This window comes from Canis lupus, chromosome 6, assembly GCF_003254725.2.
Source record: "Canis lupus dingo isolate Sandy chromosome 6, ASM325472v2, whole genome shotgun sequence".
NCBI lineage: Eukaryota > Metazoa > Chordata > Mammalia > Carnivora > Canidae > Canis > Canis lupus.
In genome coordinates this window covers 30352276-30367217 of record NC_064248.1, presented here as the reverse complement: position 1 = coordinate 30367217, position 14942 = coordinate 30352276, and the positions used below count along the sequence as shown (strand labels likewise).

Genomic DNA, 14942 nt, shown 5'->3' with positions numbered 1-14942 from the left:
CCCGGAAGACCTGAGATGGTCTTCAGACTTCTTGAGATCATGTTGCTTTGGGGTTTGGATGGGTAACCCCCTTGGGTTGGTGAAGGCAGCAGAGCGAGTGCCAAGTTAGGACCCAGCAGAGCCTCCCTGCTCTCATTCAGCTCTTCGGAGCAAGAAGGCCCAGCCTCCCTGAGGGAAGGTGTCAGCTGGGCAAAGCTCGCCTCTGGAGAGATAGGGCGGGACATCAGAAAGAGCACTTAGCAGGGCCAGGCTGACCCATCCTGAGTCCTGTCTACAGGACTCCCCCTGCTATGACCTCGGGCAAGCCTCTAGACCTTGCTGGCCCGAGTTCCTCACTCACACGGTGAGGTTGTGATGCCAACGTCACAGGGCAGCCGTGGCAATGACAGGGAGGTTATGAAAAAGGCAGAGGGTTCAGGAGGCCGCTCGGTGCTTGAGTGGCTGTCGGGCTGGTAGGCTGAGGGGGGTCAGTGTGAGGTGAAGTCATGAAGGATGGAATTCAGGGGTGAGCTTGCCTCCCATGGGCCAGTGGCAGGGGGCGGGGTACAGGCTGAGGAGGATTATGGGATGGCAGCCTAGTTGGGGGCAACGGTCAGGACAACCTGGCAGAGAGGTGAGAGCATAGAGGTGGGGGGGTGTCTCAGAGACATTCGTGAGGCAGAAGGCTGACTGCCACAGCACAGACTTACCAGGCACCTTCTGTGGGGGGGGGGGGTGGCATGCCAGGTCCTTGATGGAGGGCATGAGTAAGGCACAGCCCCTGTCCTCAAGGAGCCGCTGCCTGGTCCAGCTCCATCATCTCTCTCCCGCAGACGTGCAGCCCCTCCCACAGGTTTGTGCATCTCCACTAAAGTCAGAGGGAAGCACCATTTTCCTCTCTGCAGATGGAACCCCAAAGCCCTCATGTAGTTTGCACAGAAGGTTTGCTGACCTCTGAATTTGTCCTCAGCCCTCCCGTCTCTTCCCTGCACACAGCCACCCTAGCCACCTCGACTCCTCTAAGTCACCTGGTCTTCCCTGCTCGGGATCATTCCTTCCAGACCATTTCCTCTGTGCCAGGCACAGTTCTCCCTCACAGGGTCCCTTTGACAACGCTGTGACATGGGTGTCATCCTCCATATGACACAGTGAAGGCAGGATTCAGTCCCAGTCTTCATCTGGGCTCATCTGGGCTCATAATGTCCTTCACAGACATTAGTACCCCTGCCTGAAGCATCTTTCCCAGTCACAGCCTACCCTCCCCAACTTGGCCAACTCCAAACACTGTTTCCTCCAGCCCCTGTGATGCCTCAGACTGAAGCAGCACCTCACCCCCCTCCCTGACCCCCCACGAGCAGCTTTCACTGTCCTTAGATCCAGTATTCCTTGGTGGCACAAACAACAACGGTAACTAAATAGTTTCTATTCACAATTGTGAATGTGTATGTCCCTAACAACCGAGCCCCAAAACTTAGGATGTGAGAATTGGCAGAAATGAAGGAGGAATAAGTAGCTCTGCAGTAGTAGTTGGAAACTTTAATACCGCTCTTTCCATATTGGGTAGAACACCTAGGGAGAAGACCAGCAGGGAAGCAGAGACGCGAACAGCACTGTAAACCAGTTCGATCCAACAGGCATGCAGAGAGATCTCAGCAGAGTACACTTTCTTTGAAGTGTAGGGGCACATTCTCCAGGACAGACCATACATCAGGCCACAAGTCTCAGTAAACTTAAAAAGATGGAAATTACACACAGTATCTTCTTAGACCACAGTGGAATAACCGTTAAGGGATTTGTCTCTCTCTTACTCACTGAGGCCAGGAGTCTCTGCTTGCCTCCTTGCTCTGTCTCCAGGACCTTAAAGTAGTGACTGACACATAATCGTTTTTTTTTTAAAGATTTACTTATTTATTTTAGAGAGAGCACAGCAGTTGAGGCAGAGGGAGAAGGAGAGAAAACCTCAAGCAGACTCTGCACTGAGCCCAGAGCCAGATGTAAGGCTCGATCCCATGACCCTGAGATCAGGACTTGAGCTGAAACTGAGAGTCAGATGCTTAATCAACTGTGCTACCCAGCGCCCCAGTCATGCCAACAATTTTAACACTGTATGGAAAATGCTCTGAAAGGGAGAAGTGCCTAAGCCAGTCAGGGGTGCCTGGTCCTTACCAATCAGGAAGGTTAATGAAAAGCAGAGTGTCAGGTACATTTCTGCACTGCACCCACTCCCTTGATAGAAATGAAAGGGGAGCACTTTAGGTGCTAGTACGATTTGGGGGACCTTTATAGGAGAAACGCCATTAGCTGTACAAACCAACTTGATGGCTCAGAATTGCAATTTTTACTTGGAGCTCTGAGGAAGTGATGAATTATTTTGCCCCATGAAAGAGGTCAGCACCTCATCTCAGAGCTTAGAAGAAATGCTGTTTCAGGAGAGAGCCATTTCTTTGTGAAACTAAACTGCTCTCCACCCGGAGATGAGGAGGCCACTGAGTCATGGAATCTTCCACCATTGTCTCAAGCTGTGTTCTAAGCACAGGAGGCTGGCACATGGTTATGAGCTGCTCTTGAGAGAAAAGGAGAGTTCAAGAGAAAGCGTTTAGCTCTGGAACAACTCTAAGTAGAGGCCAGGGCTGGAACGTCCCAGTCCTTCCAGAGTTGTGCAGTGCTGTTTTGATAACCACCAGGATTGATCTTTAGGTGACAGCGACAGTCAGCGTATCTGTCCAATGTGTCTTGAATTCAGCCTGGTGGAGGGTGTGGTGGTAGGTGCGTGTACCCAGCGACTCACAGTTAGGTGAAAGTCATCCCGTAAGACAAAACTCACAGAACCAAGGTGACCCTTGAAGACCCCTTAAATACCCTGTGAGGATTAACTGGGACACTGTAGGTGAAAGCATGGAGTCCCATGCTCTAAGCACTCAGTAAATGATTTGCACTTGAATTTAAGTCTTGGTTTATTGGAGCCAAACATAGTGCTTCTGGAAAGTTGCAAGAGAGGTGTTTGTGTCTGACTTCCTGGTTTCCCCTTCCCCACCCCAAGCAGATGTTGCCTGCGTAGCCATGGATGTCCTGAGCCTCAGAAAGCCTTCTGACCCTTTCTGTGGAGTCTGATCTTACAGCGGGGGCCGTGGTCTAGAGTGGGCACGGCAAGGAGGCAGCATGGCGACTCTAGGTGCTCCAGGTACCCCATGGTCGTCAGCACATGTAATCCTCCATGGCATGGGGGGGCTTCAAATTATTATCCTGTTTTTCAGATAAGGAAACAGGTCGAGATAAATTATGAGTCACGGTGACTCCTTATAAGAACTGAAGGGCAGCCCTTTCTCACAGCAAAGTACAGAATGTGTATGTAAATAACAAATACACATCTATGAGACCAAGTCCCGTAAGGATAATCCCAGAGGCTGGGTGACAGGCTTGCACTGGTCCTCTGGCTTACTCCTGTGCCTGCTGGATGTTGTCATAAAGTGCTTGTGTGTAATGCCTCTTAGAGAGGATGGTTTCCTCTCTTTCTCTTGGTAAATTGAAATGACTAATGTTGATCAATCCTCTTGCTCAGATCAAACCGGGCACTGATCAACGTGTGGATCCCGTCAGTGTTTCTCCGGGGCAAGGCAGCGAACGCCTTTCACGTCTATCAGGTGAGTCCCTGGTTTTCAGTTGGATGTCTCTGCTCAGGCGGGACCGACAGCTGTTTGTTGCCTTCTGGTCCTGCTGCCTCTTGGTGATGGAGCACTGTACTTGGGGGCCACAGCCTCCCAGCACTGAGGTTCCAGCTGCCCCACCTCCCTGAGGAGGTGCTCCTCCCTCTTTCAGGCAGGAGAGACCAGGGTGGAGCTGCTTCATGCCAGTCATGCCTCTTGGTGTGGCTACTGCAGGTCTCAGCTTGGACAGCTGGAGCCAAAATGGGATTTGTTGGCTTGTGTTGCAGCCACCAAGTCCAGGTGTTGGTGTGGCCTCAGGCATGGCCCAGATCTACAGCTCAGGTGTCCTTTTCAGGTTGGTGCTCTCTGTGGGTTGATGGGAGGCTCTCAGCCTGTCTGGGTTGTTTCAGTGTGTCTCCCCAGCTTGTCTTAGATCAGGAGCCCATTCCTGGCCCTCTGGGTGATGCATTTCTCTGATTGGCCAGGTTTGGATGTGACCACTGCTGGTGCTGGGGTGTGTCCGGGAGAGGGGAGAGGAGTTCTCCAAACGGAAACCAGGCTACTCTTCTCAAGAGAAGGGATAGCAGTTACTTGACAAAACCAAAACTGTGGATGTCTCTTCTTCCTCCTTGGGAAGGGTCATTCCCTGGCTGGGGGTGGGGTACTGAGGGCCATGGGGCCTTTGTCTTCTTTGGAGGTGGTTTGTCTCCCACACCGGGGACTCCATTTTTCCATATTTTCTTTGATTTTCTGATGCTTCTTTGAGCCTGGCCTTCTTACCATCTTGTCATCTTTTTCTTGGCTTTGCTTACCTTGGATCCTGATCTCCAGCCATTGGTGTTCCCCTGTCCTGGACCGCTTTGTTTTCAAGTCTGACTCTTAGCTGCTCCGTGGGTCGGTCATCTTACATCACGACAACTTTCATTAGGTTTTGTTCCTACTCCCTGTCGGCTCTGTGAAAAGCCTTGAGTCTTGCTGGCCACCCCCCCCCCCCCCCCGCCTTTTGGGTAGGAAATGGGCCATTGAAGACACCTCAGCTCTTAAGATATTTTTTCCCAGAGACTGGGGTGGTGAAAAAAGTACAGTGGACTTGAAAATAGGAGCCTGGTCTCATTTAGTAAGCATTGGAGAGTCTGAGTATCCATGATGCTCCCTGCTTGGGCTTAAAAAGAGAATCAGGCATGATGGCTTTCTGTATCTCCCCTTTGTTCTCTTTCTCTTCTTAGGCCAAACCAACAAAATCCCTCTTACTTGACTGTCCTTCGAGTTCTGCTTTGTGGTCATCAGAAGGCTGGGAGGTGTTGCCTGGCGGATGAAAAAAGTGAAGCAGACAGCTTTATTTTAGAGTGAAATTGAAATATGCTATCACTTGAGAGGTTTCCTTGACCTTTCGTTTCTGACTCTCTCCCCTGCCACCCCCTCCCCCAGCCCAGGATGCGATATGGCAGGTTGTAGCGTCTAGAAGTCAGTTATAGAATGAGACAGACACAGCCCATGTGCTGTTGCCTAGGAGATTGTTTCCACAGTGGTCATGGTGGCATCTGTGCCCCTCGGTCCCTGTCCTTCATGTCTTTGGAGCTTTCCTTGGTGCGGTCCAGTCAGCGCCCGGAGGAGGGGGCCTGGAGTCACCACATCAACTAGAGCAGCTTCGTCTCATCCTGTGGGTTCTCCAAAACCTTTCCTGGTGTTGCACCTCTGGAATGCAGCTCTTCTTTTAGCTAATAGCGCTTCTGGTCGGTCCCTCAAGAACGAAATCTAAGCATGTGTTTGGAAATGTTGGAGAAAGCTTTTGTTTTACAGTGTTCTTATCATGAATGACATCGGATAGAGGGTGACTCATTTAAAATGCTGGTACCATTGGACATTATTTTTCTTAATTGAAAAAATACATTCTATATGTTTCCCCCAAAAGGTATGAAATAATTTCTAGGAAACTCCTATAAAGGAATGATAAAGGAGAAGTGAAAAGTGAAATATTGGGATCTGGGAAAACATAAATGAGGAGAACTGACATTAAGGGAACCGTGGAAATCACACCTACCTGTCATGAGTTCCTGTACAACTGTTCTCATCGGTTTGTGAATTTCTTCTGGGCTTCCTAGCAGCCAGGGTGAAAATGGAAATGTGGCTCTTCTGGATAGTATCATGGCTAATGAGAAGAAAGTACATCAGTTCCTCAAAGGGAGCTCTAAGAGAAGTTTCCACCTTGGGCTTTAGATTAAACAGTATTGAGGGATATAGTAGAAAATCCCCATTACATCCCGGAGACGCATTGCTGTCAGACTTCATCCAATCTCCCTCAAAGGAAGTCAAGGGAATAATCTCCAAATGGAAGTAGTTCATTTGAAGAGCCAAGAGGAGAGGTCCTACACATGTAGTTCCCTCCATAGATGTATGGGCTTTCCAATAAAACACCTACAAGCCATGTGTAGCCATTTGTATGTACATTAACTAAAATAGAAGAAAATTTAAAATTCAGTTCCTCAGCCCACTAGCCACGTTTCAAGTGTTTAACAGCCACAGGCAGCTAGTGACCATCGTGTGGGAGATGTCACTGCCCAAAGTTCTCTTGGTGGTGGTGAGCTAGAGCAGCATGCCAGGAGTATGGGAAAGCAGGCTAATTTTATGTGTGCCGAGTCAGGTTTTAGAAAGACCACGGCTGGTCATGAACCAACAAATCCTGCAGGGAGAAAGCTACTCACTCTTCAGCTCTCCCCTGGCTTGGGATTACCGGCGGGGAGCTAGTCCCTGCGTGTTACCCCTGCGTCACCTTCACCCTCAAATCTTTCTGTTCAGCAGAGACAGGAAGGCTCAGGACAAGCATCTTTGGCAGGAGCAGACTTGAGCTTGATCACACACGTTGTTTTGGTTTCATTGTGTTTATTTATACATTTGCCTTCTAGTTATGGCACAGGATCCTGTTTTCCACCCACCATGGTGATGCATTTTCCTTTTAAAATAAAGTTAAGAAAGAAAGTGAGCCTGCTTTAAAAAAAAAAAAAAACATGAAATAAATGATCGCGCAAGCAACAGTAATTTGGGACAGCACAATGTGAGAAGTAATAATCTGGGAAATGCTGAGCTGAGGGAATGGACAGTGCATGATACCGCAAGGAACAGTGATCCTACAAGAAGCCACAGCGGCAGTAGCCTCTCACTGGTCTGTGTGCCTTCTGTAGCCCATTTGGTCCACATGGCCACTCTGGGAACACACTCTGCTTAGCCCCATTTTACCACAGAGAGAACAGAGACAGAAACATTCAGTGAATTTTTTTTTTTTTTAAGCCCAGGTCATATTTTCTTCCAGGGTACCAGTTTGCAGCAGTTCTGAGAGTGAGTGTGGAGCTCTTCCCAAATCCAAGAGTGGGACAGGTGCCTTCCTTCTGAAGGGAAGGGCCCAGCCTGCACAGGCGGCCACCTGCAACCCAGGGTTAATGGGCCAAAGGGCATGGCACAGACTCGTGACCCACCAAGCCCTCCAAATCCAAAAGTCAAGCTGAGGTGGTCTTGCTTTGGGTAATTGTCAGAGCAGGTGCTGGCTCGTGGTGGCTACTCTGGCTGGAGATGGGTTTCAGGGGTGCTCCTTGAGAGCGTCTCCCTTGAGCAGTGGTGTCAGGGTCTGGAGAGCCTGCCCCAAGGTTTGGAAAACTGTGCTCCTAGATGCCGGAGGAACTCGGATAGCTCACCTGCTGCATGCAGTGCTTGGGCTCTCGCTCTCTGTACTGTGGGAAGAGGTCCAGGATTCTGTGTCACTCAAGGGATCCTGGCAAGAGATGCCATCCCCAGACAGGATTGAGTGTGGGTCTTTAAAAAAAAAAAAAACAAAACCAGTTTGTGCCTTCGAATGCTGTGTTTTCCACACTCAGCCCTCACATCTGAGATGGGGACCAGGTGCTCTGGCGCTTACGGGACATGGCAACATTTGGACAGTTCTCAGAACACAAGTAAAATTGGTGTCCAGACTTTTCCCAACTTAAGGTTTTCATCCATGGATATTTCTGACGCTCCGGGCCTCTGCGCGTGCTTGGCTGCCAGCAGACACTGACTAGGGACAAGACGACTGAACAGCAACAGATAAAATGGGAAACACTATTTTACTAACTGGTCTTGCTGAATGTTTCTCCCTTTTTCTGTGTGTTAATACACCGTTGTGCTTGAGAACTCTGTGGTCTGTCACTTGTGCATGATAGTTACGTTTGTTGTTAATCATTTAGTTTCTGGTTTATACCTTTGCAGTGGTTTGATCTTATTCCCCATATGCCCCCACTTCCAAGCATGAGTGAGGTCCACTGTCTTTAATATCCTGCTGTAGTATTTATAAAGGGACGTTAGACCTTCAAATAAACAAACAAACCCCCCAAAACCTATTTTTTTCTTAAGCAGCTATTCCAGCCCCTACACTGGTATGAAATAATCTGTCAATACAGTTATTTTCTGAGCCCTCAAGTCCTTGCCTTTGAAAAGTTCTGTTAGTGTAAGTACAGCTGAAATCAGTCTTCTGTGGGGGATTAATTTCAGCCTTTGAACTTCGCCACCGGAAATACTGGCTCCGTACAGTAGTCCATCTGCCCAGCCCAATTAATTAGGTCTCCTTTGTATTAAAAAACAAAACAAAACAAAAAAAAGCATTGCTTTGTTTCAGCAAAGCTCTTCCCTTCTCGAGTAAGTCCCCTTTCCTAGAGACCACAGCGTGTCCTCTTGGCTTAAAGAAAGGGCAGTGCCCCAGGAGACGGTCCCCCCCCCAGGGGGAAGCCGTGTCACCTGCACAGCCACTCTGAAGGTTTTCTCCAGCGGAGCCTATTTTCACACGTGGCGCAGGGAGCCCACTGCTTGCCCCGTCAGTAATAGATCACGGGATCTGGGTGGGCTGCGTGGGGCAGCAGGGGTGAGGAGGATGGCGACGGGTTTGTACCGAGGCTGAGGGCTTCCCAGCCTTGGCTCTCACCCCCGGTCCTGGGGGGCTTAGCCCGCGGGGCCTCCACTTCTCGGTCCGTGCAGCTCCGTCCTTTGGCCGCTCGGCGTGGAGCTCTGCAGAGCGCGAGAGAGTCAGTGGGGAGAGGAGGCTGAAGCGGAAGCCGGACCCACAGCCGCAGAGTCGTGGGTTCGGAGAGCCCCTGCCCTGGCAGCTAGGACTGGGGAAACGGGGACGGGTTCGAAGGCGGACGGGCCTGTCCCCACCACCCCCCCAATCCCTCCTGCCACAGCCGTTGTGCCGGGGCAGGCAGGAACGGCAGCTGGGCCCCGTGGCCCTGTGGTGCCTGGTGTCCTCCGAGCCACCGGTGGCATCTGTGCTGCCCGACGGGCGAAACCCTGGGACGCTGGCCTTGGTTCTTGCCATCTCTATCTTTGAGAACTTAGCATCCCGCCAAGTCCAGCACCTGAGCACCTCCTGAGGCTCACAGGACATTAACCTACAGCTGTTTCTGGGGTGTTCAGGGCTTGTGAGAGCCCAACATGAGTGAAAACAAAACAAAAAAACCAAACAGGCTATTTTCCTCCCTTTGGACGAACATGTCACTATTATTCTGTTACTACATCTGTCTTCCCATGCAGGAGGAACTAATTCTTTCTTTCACAGTGTAATTCCTTTATTCACCCCAAAGGTGTTTATTGAGGGCCTACTATATGCCAGGCTTGTGGGCAGAATAGTACACTGAGGTTACCTCCTGCCTACAGTCTGGTGGGGACACAGATGCTGTCGAGTGAACGTAGCATCCTCTCATGGGAAGGGCTGGAGAGAGAGGTGCGGGCGGGAGGGATGGAAGGCCACTCACCTTGCAGAACAACAGATGAGATAAAGTGTTGGCGCAGTGCCTGAGCGTGCTACCTTTAGTGACATGTAAGCACTTGTGATAAGCTGGCTATTACACCTGGAAGCAAACGTAAAAAGAACCCCTGTTTAACTGAATGTCTCTAGACATGCTCATATGTTCAAAACAGCCTTTCTTTGTCCTCTCCTTGGTCGGGCTCCATGTCAGCTGCCTCAGGGGTCACACGCAGCAAGGTACCTTTGTCCTCAATGTTTCTGGGTCTACCGAGGAGGTGGGACCACTACTCAGGACCCGGAAATGGAAGGCGGGTTCTGTGCAAGACTCCTTGAGGCTTTGCAGAGGGTGAACTCTTCCACCTGGGGGTGGGGGAGGTACAGGTGGGCAGAGCTCAGAAGATAACAATCTAATACAGGAAATGTTTGAGGGGGACTCCACAAAGGCCTGAAGTATCTAATTCACAGGCCCCAGTACATGAGAATTTGGCCAAGTGGGAACTGCCCAGTTGGGTGCTGGGTTTGGTCTTATTTTGAATTTAAATAACTTACTGAGTTGGACCAGTATATTATTCACCGGTGTCTCCACGGTGCCTGTTCGTGATTCCCCAGCATCGCCACCACCTCTGCCCTCCTTGGGGAGGTTTCCTGGGGTAGCATTACAGTTTGACACTACCTCTCTGTCAGGAGCCATGAGCATGGCTAGTATGCAGTCTGGATGACCTAAACATACCTATGTTCTCGGTTTCTGTTGCTGCTGGAATTAAGTTGGGGCTAGACTCTGGGTGGGCCCTGCCCCTCCTTTCAGAGCCTTCTGTTTGCTGGTCCCTAGGCTTGTTCCCTCATGGGCATGTTTACGTGGGGAACCGTGTCTTGGTCAAGGGCAGTGGAAGTTGAATCTGAGCAGTCCCAGAGACCTGGATGGTGCCACTGTCCTCAGGATGCAGCCATCGCCTCAGCCGGACCCAGCCTGATCCTCTCATGTGATCCTGGTCACATCCAGGCCAAGGCTCCTCAATTTGGGACCGTTTGGGAGACAAGCTGACCACCCTTCTTCTGACTAGGATACTAATTCCCATGATACACCTGCCCTCTTCTGGTTGTATGAGAGGGAAATCAGCCCAAACTGTACCAGAACTTGAGGGGTTCACTACCTGGGGTGCCTTAAATGGAACACAACCCAAGGAGGTATTGAAAGCAAAGAACTTATATTACTTGTCACAAGTAAGGAGGCAGGGAGATACCTCTCAAAGCACTGCATCTCCTTGGGGTTAGTGCTAGAAGCTTTTATCTGGCACAGCAGAGGGTGGGGGCAGAGAGCTTGATACATGAGCCATCTATACGTTTTCTGTTACTTAGGCACTTTGCTTACATACACGCTTAGCATGTCAGCAGGCTAGTGCATACATCATATGTTCAAGACAGTGGTGGCCAACCCCACCCATAGAAGGAGATCTTAGTATCGTGGCTAAAGGTAACTGGGTGGGGGGGCAGCTTGGAGGGCTTCTTTGCAGGCCCTCAGCTCCATTCCAGCTCAGATAGTCTCTCACAAGGGGGTTTTCAGCAGAACGCTTGGTCTGCCTCCTCAGGGGGAGCTGCTGTTTCTGCAAAAACAGCCACGTTCTTTTTACGCTTTCGTCCGTTCCTCCCTCCTGATAGCTTTCAGTCTTCCAGGTAACTCTGTATTGAGTCCTAACTAACAAAACTTAACAAAGGATATTCATTGGCTTGCCTAATGGAAAACACCAAGGGCAGACACAACTTGGATTTCAGAGACTCAATGTCATGAGGACTCAGTCCCCCATCTTTTGAGAAAGTAGCTTTTCCCCTGTGTTGGCTCTGTTACGGCCAGGCTGCAGTGGCAGGATGTCTGTAGGCACCTATGGGCTGATAGCTCCTCAGCTCAGCTGACCCCAGCAGGAGAGATCTCTGTTTCTCCCAAGGCTGGCAACAGTCCTGGAACTGATGTTCACTCTCATGGTGTGGGCCGTATCCCTGTCAGCTGATTGCTACGTCCCAGTGGATGGCATGCTTTCAGGTTATATGCCTATTCCTGTATCTTCTGCTGGTAGAATTAGGGGTGTTTCATCCAAGGAAAATGAGGGTGCTCTCACCAGCAGAAGCGGGACTGGTGCCAACACATGTCCTCTGAAGCCTTCAGGCTGTGCACAGCCCACACTTGCCTTAGGAGCAGTTTGGTGGAAGACACCTGTACACAGAGTTTCTCCACGAAAGCACAATTGACATTGTGGATGGGATAATTTTTTGTGGGGGCGGGGGGTTCACCTGTGTATTGAAGGATGTAGAGCAGCATCCCTGGACACTACCTCCTCACTACCCATATGGTCTTTCCCGTTATGACAACCCAGGATATCTCCAGACATTGCCAAACATGCCCTGGGGCCATAATTGCTCTCGGTTGACAACTACTGCTCTACACGGATCCGTTGAAAGCTGTTAAGGTTTGATTTTGTTGAATGTAAATGGGATCCCATAATCTATACCTTCCTCCTGAGTATACAGACCTCTCTCTTCCTTCCTCTTTTTAAACTTCTGTGCATTATTTCCTAGAATGAGAGAACCATTACTTACTATTCTGATGATGGACATTTAGATTGTTTTCATTTCCTGGGCCTTGCAAACAAAACTGCCAGATTGTTCTCGTACAGACCTCTTTGTACATAATGTAGGTATGTCTTGAGGATAAATAGCTAGAAGTGTATTTGCTGAAGGGAAGACTGTATACATATTTTATTTTAATAGGCCTCGCCGAATTGCTCGTCCAGAGGCTGAACCAATTTTCAGTCATACCAACAAGGTGAAAGAATATTTTGTCCTCATGTCCTAGCAGTCATTGGGTATTATCAATCTTTAAAATTTCACCATTCTGATAGAGGGGGAAAAATTACATTTCACTGAGGTTTAAATTTGCATTTTCCTTATTCCTTGGGAGGGTGATCATATGTATGTGCTTTAATTTGCCCTTTGTATTGTGTGTGTGTGAATTGTTTGTTGGTGTCTTTCCCTATTGTTTTATGACACCGTTCATCACTTTATTACCCACGTGTAAGAGTGCTTTGGTTAGTAATCCTTTGTACTGTGTGTTTCAGTCTGTGGCCTGGCTTTTAGCTTGATTTATGAGAATTACTGAGTGTTCTTCTATTTTCTGGTCTTCAAATCTTGGGAAGCGAGGAGTTTCTTGCTTGACTTGCTGAAGTACTATACCTTATTCTCTTTGTTGTTACAGTAGCCCTGAGGTCTTATAGATGTTCTTTCCAGTTTTTTAAAAAAGACTTTTTATTTATTCATGATAGAGAGGCAGAGATACAGGCATAGGGAGAAGCAGGCTCCATGCAGGGAGCCCAACATGGGACTTGATCCTGAGACTCCAGGATCACGCCCTGGGCCAAAGGCAGGCGCTAAACCGCTGAGCCACCCAGGGATCCCCAGATGTTCTTTCCATTTTAGAGGTGGGTAAAGACCTGTTTAGAATGGTGAGTAAATAACTCATCTAAGGTCTCAGCATAAAAGCATCAGAGCTAGGTTCACTACTGGTCTCTCTACTCCAAGTCTATAGTTTTTACCTGAATTCCCAGTTGCCTCCAGAAGATAGAATAGAGACCAATGAGTAGTGGAAGTTGGAGAGAAATAGGTTTTGGCTCATCTGTTGATCTCTCCAACTGTCAATTCATCTCCCTATCTAGCCATCCTGCAGTTGGCTGGGTGCTGGGGATATTGTGAATGATAGACACACAGTCTTGGTCATTGGCTACTTGATATAAGGAAGATTGAATGTGGAGAACTAATCAAAGGCAGAGTGATCTTTTTTTTTTTTTTTTTTTTTTTTTAACTAGGCAGAGTGGTCTTACCAATACTGATCTTGACATACCCCCACCCCCTGCCACATTTGACCTTGTTCTACGAAGGAGGGACCAGATCTCTGGGCCTCTTGCCAAGGTTATAAGAACTTTACTGACAGATACTGAACTTTACTGGTCCACGTGGGCAAAAGGGAATTTTTTTCTTATTTTACTGTCACAGTATGAAAAGTGGATACACTGTTACTCATCCATCTTGAGACCAACCCAAGTGCAAGAAGCAGCCAACATACTAACTGCCCCCAGCCGTGTATTTCTTTTTTTTTTTTTTTTTTTTTTGAGCCGTGTATTTCTTGAAGGAAGTTCCATATGGGCCCCTCACAGCCAGCAGAGTTAGGATGATAGACTAAGACTCCTTCCTGGAGCAGGGTGCTGCAGAGCATGGGTGTGCCATAGCCACATTCCTCCATGGTGGCTCAGCAGAAGCCAGAGGCTTTGGTTCTTGCCAGGGTTTTCATGTGGTCATCATGGCCATGGCTATGTTGTTTGTAGTCTGGACCGAGCTCCTGAGGTTTAGACCCAGGCCCATAGTGTCCCACTCTGTGCAGGCTGTGACCTGCAGCTCTGTGAGGCCCTGCTCACCCTAAACCTGCTGTTCACCCGGTGAAAGGTCAGCTCCACAAAGCCACAGCTGCATGCCATTTTGGCTTGCTGCTGTATTTCCAGTGCTTAGAATAGAGAAGCAGGCTCATTCCACGATGGATGGATGGATAGATAGATGGGTGGATGGATGGACGGACAGACCATTGGACCATCCTGACTCTAGATCTCTACCCATAGTATATTCTGATAGGCTCCTCTTCGCACATTTCTCACTGTGGAGAACGATGTTATCAGACTCTTCCCTAAACTCCCTGGTCCTCCTGGATGATTTCTCTTGTCATTCATTTTGATCCTGCTTCAGTTTTCTCACTGATTGAAACAACTGTCCTCAGGCCCAGCCCTGGTTCAGGAAGTTATACCTGCCCCAGGTAATATGCTGTTTTATGGTGTAGTGGTTCAGTTTCTCTGGTGTTCAGTGTTCAAGGACAACCTGTACCTTCACTTATAATCTCTAGATTTTTGCATAATCACCTGTACACACTCAGGGCCCAGTCCCAGCACCTGCCCCAACATTTTAGGTACTGGGAGTTAGAGTTCAGGATTGGCAAGAGGGGGCTTTATGAAGGTCAGAAAATAAGGTTTAATTGAATTCTTGTGAATCAGGCACTGTACTATGCCCTGGAGATAGATCAGTGAACACTGTGGACCTTGTGCCCCTCCATTGGAGTTTACAATTCTACCAGAAAAGAGACATTAACCATGTTAATGTATGTATAACACACAGATAAATATGTAGTTACAAACTGTGGATGTGCTATGAATGAATACTACACAGGGTTCCAGAGATTATAAGAAGGGGCCCCAGTTAAACTGGGGCTAAGAATGGCATTCTTCGAGAACATCTGCTCATTCCTGAAGGACAATTTATTTTTTTTTATTTCAGTAGTTTATTTTCATTAATGATAGAGATTATCTTCTCAGTAAATTCAAATAATTTTAGAACAGTGTATGATAAGCCAGAGCTACAAAAATTAACATCCAGCATTATCTTGAAATTTCAGGGGGAAAAGTGGTTGACTATAACTTCACCTATCTTTTTGGACCAAACGATGTTGACTGAAGGACAATTTAGAG

At 48.6% G+C, this 14942-nt stretch overlaps 1 protein-coding gene across 6 annotated transcripts in view; it reads left to right on the top strand.

The window, feature by feature from the left end:
• Positions 1-14942, top strand: part of SNX29 (sorting nexin 29) — a 528389-nt gene that overhangs the window by 367797 nt on the left and 145650 nt on the right. For 5 of the 6 annotated variants that reach the window (XR_007411267.1, XM_025416475.3, XM_049111381.1 and 2 more), the window contains exon 18: positions 3539-3620. Coding sequence is in view for 5 of the 6 variants with exons in the window: in XM_025416475.3 (XP_025272260.1) it covers positions 3539-3620 (82 nt within the window). In the remaining variant the exon portion in view is untranslated. Of the gene's footprint in view, positions 1-3538; positions 3621-4849; positions 6639-14942 lie in introns of those variants that run through there. The other variant, XM_035718269.2, reaches the window with a different exon arrangement.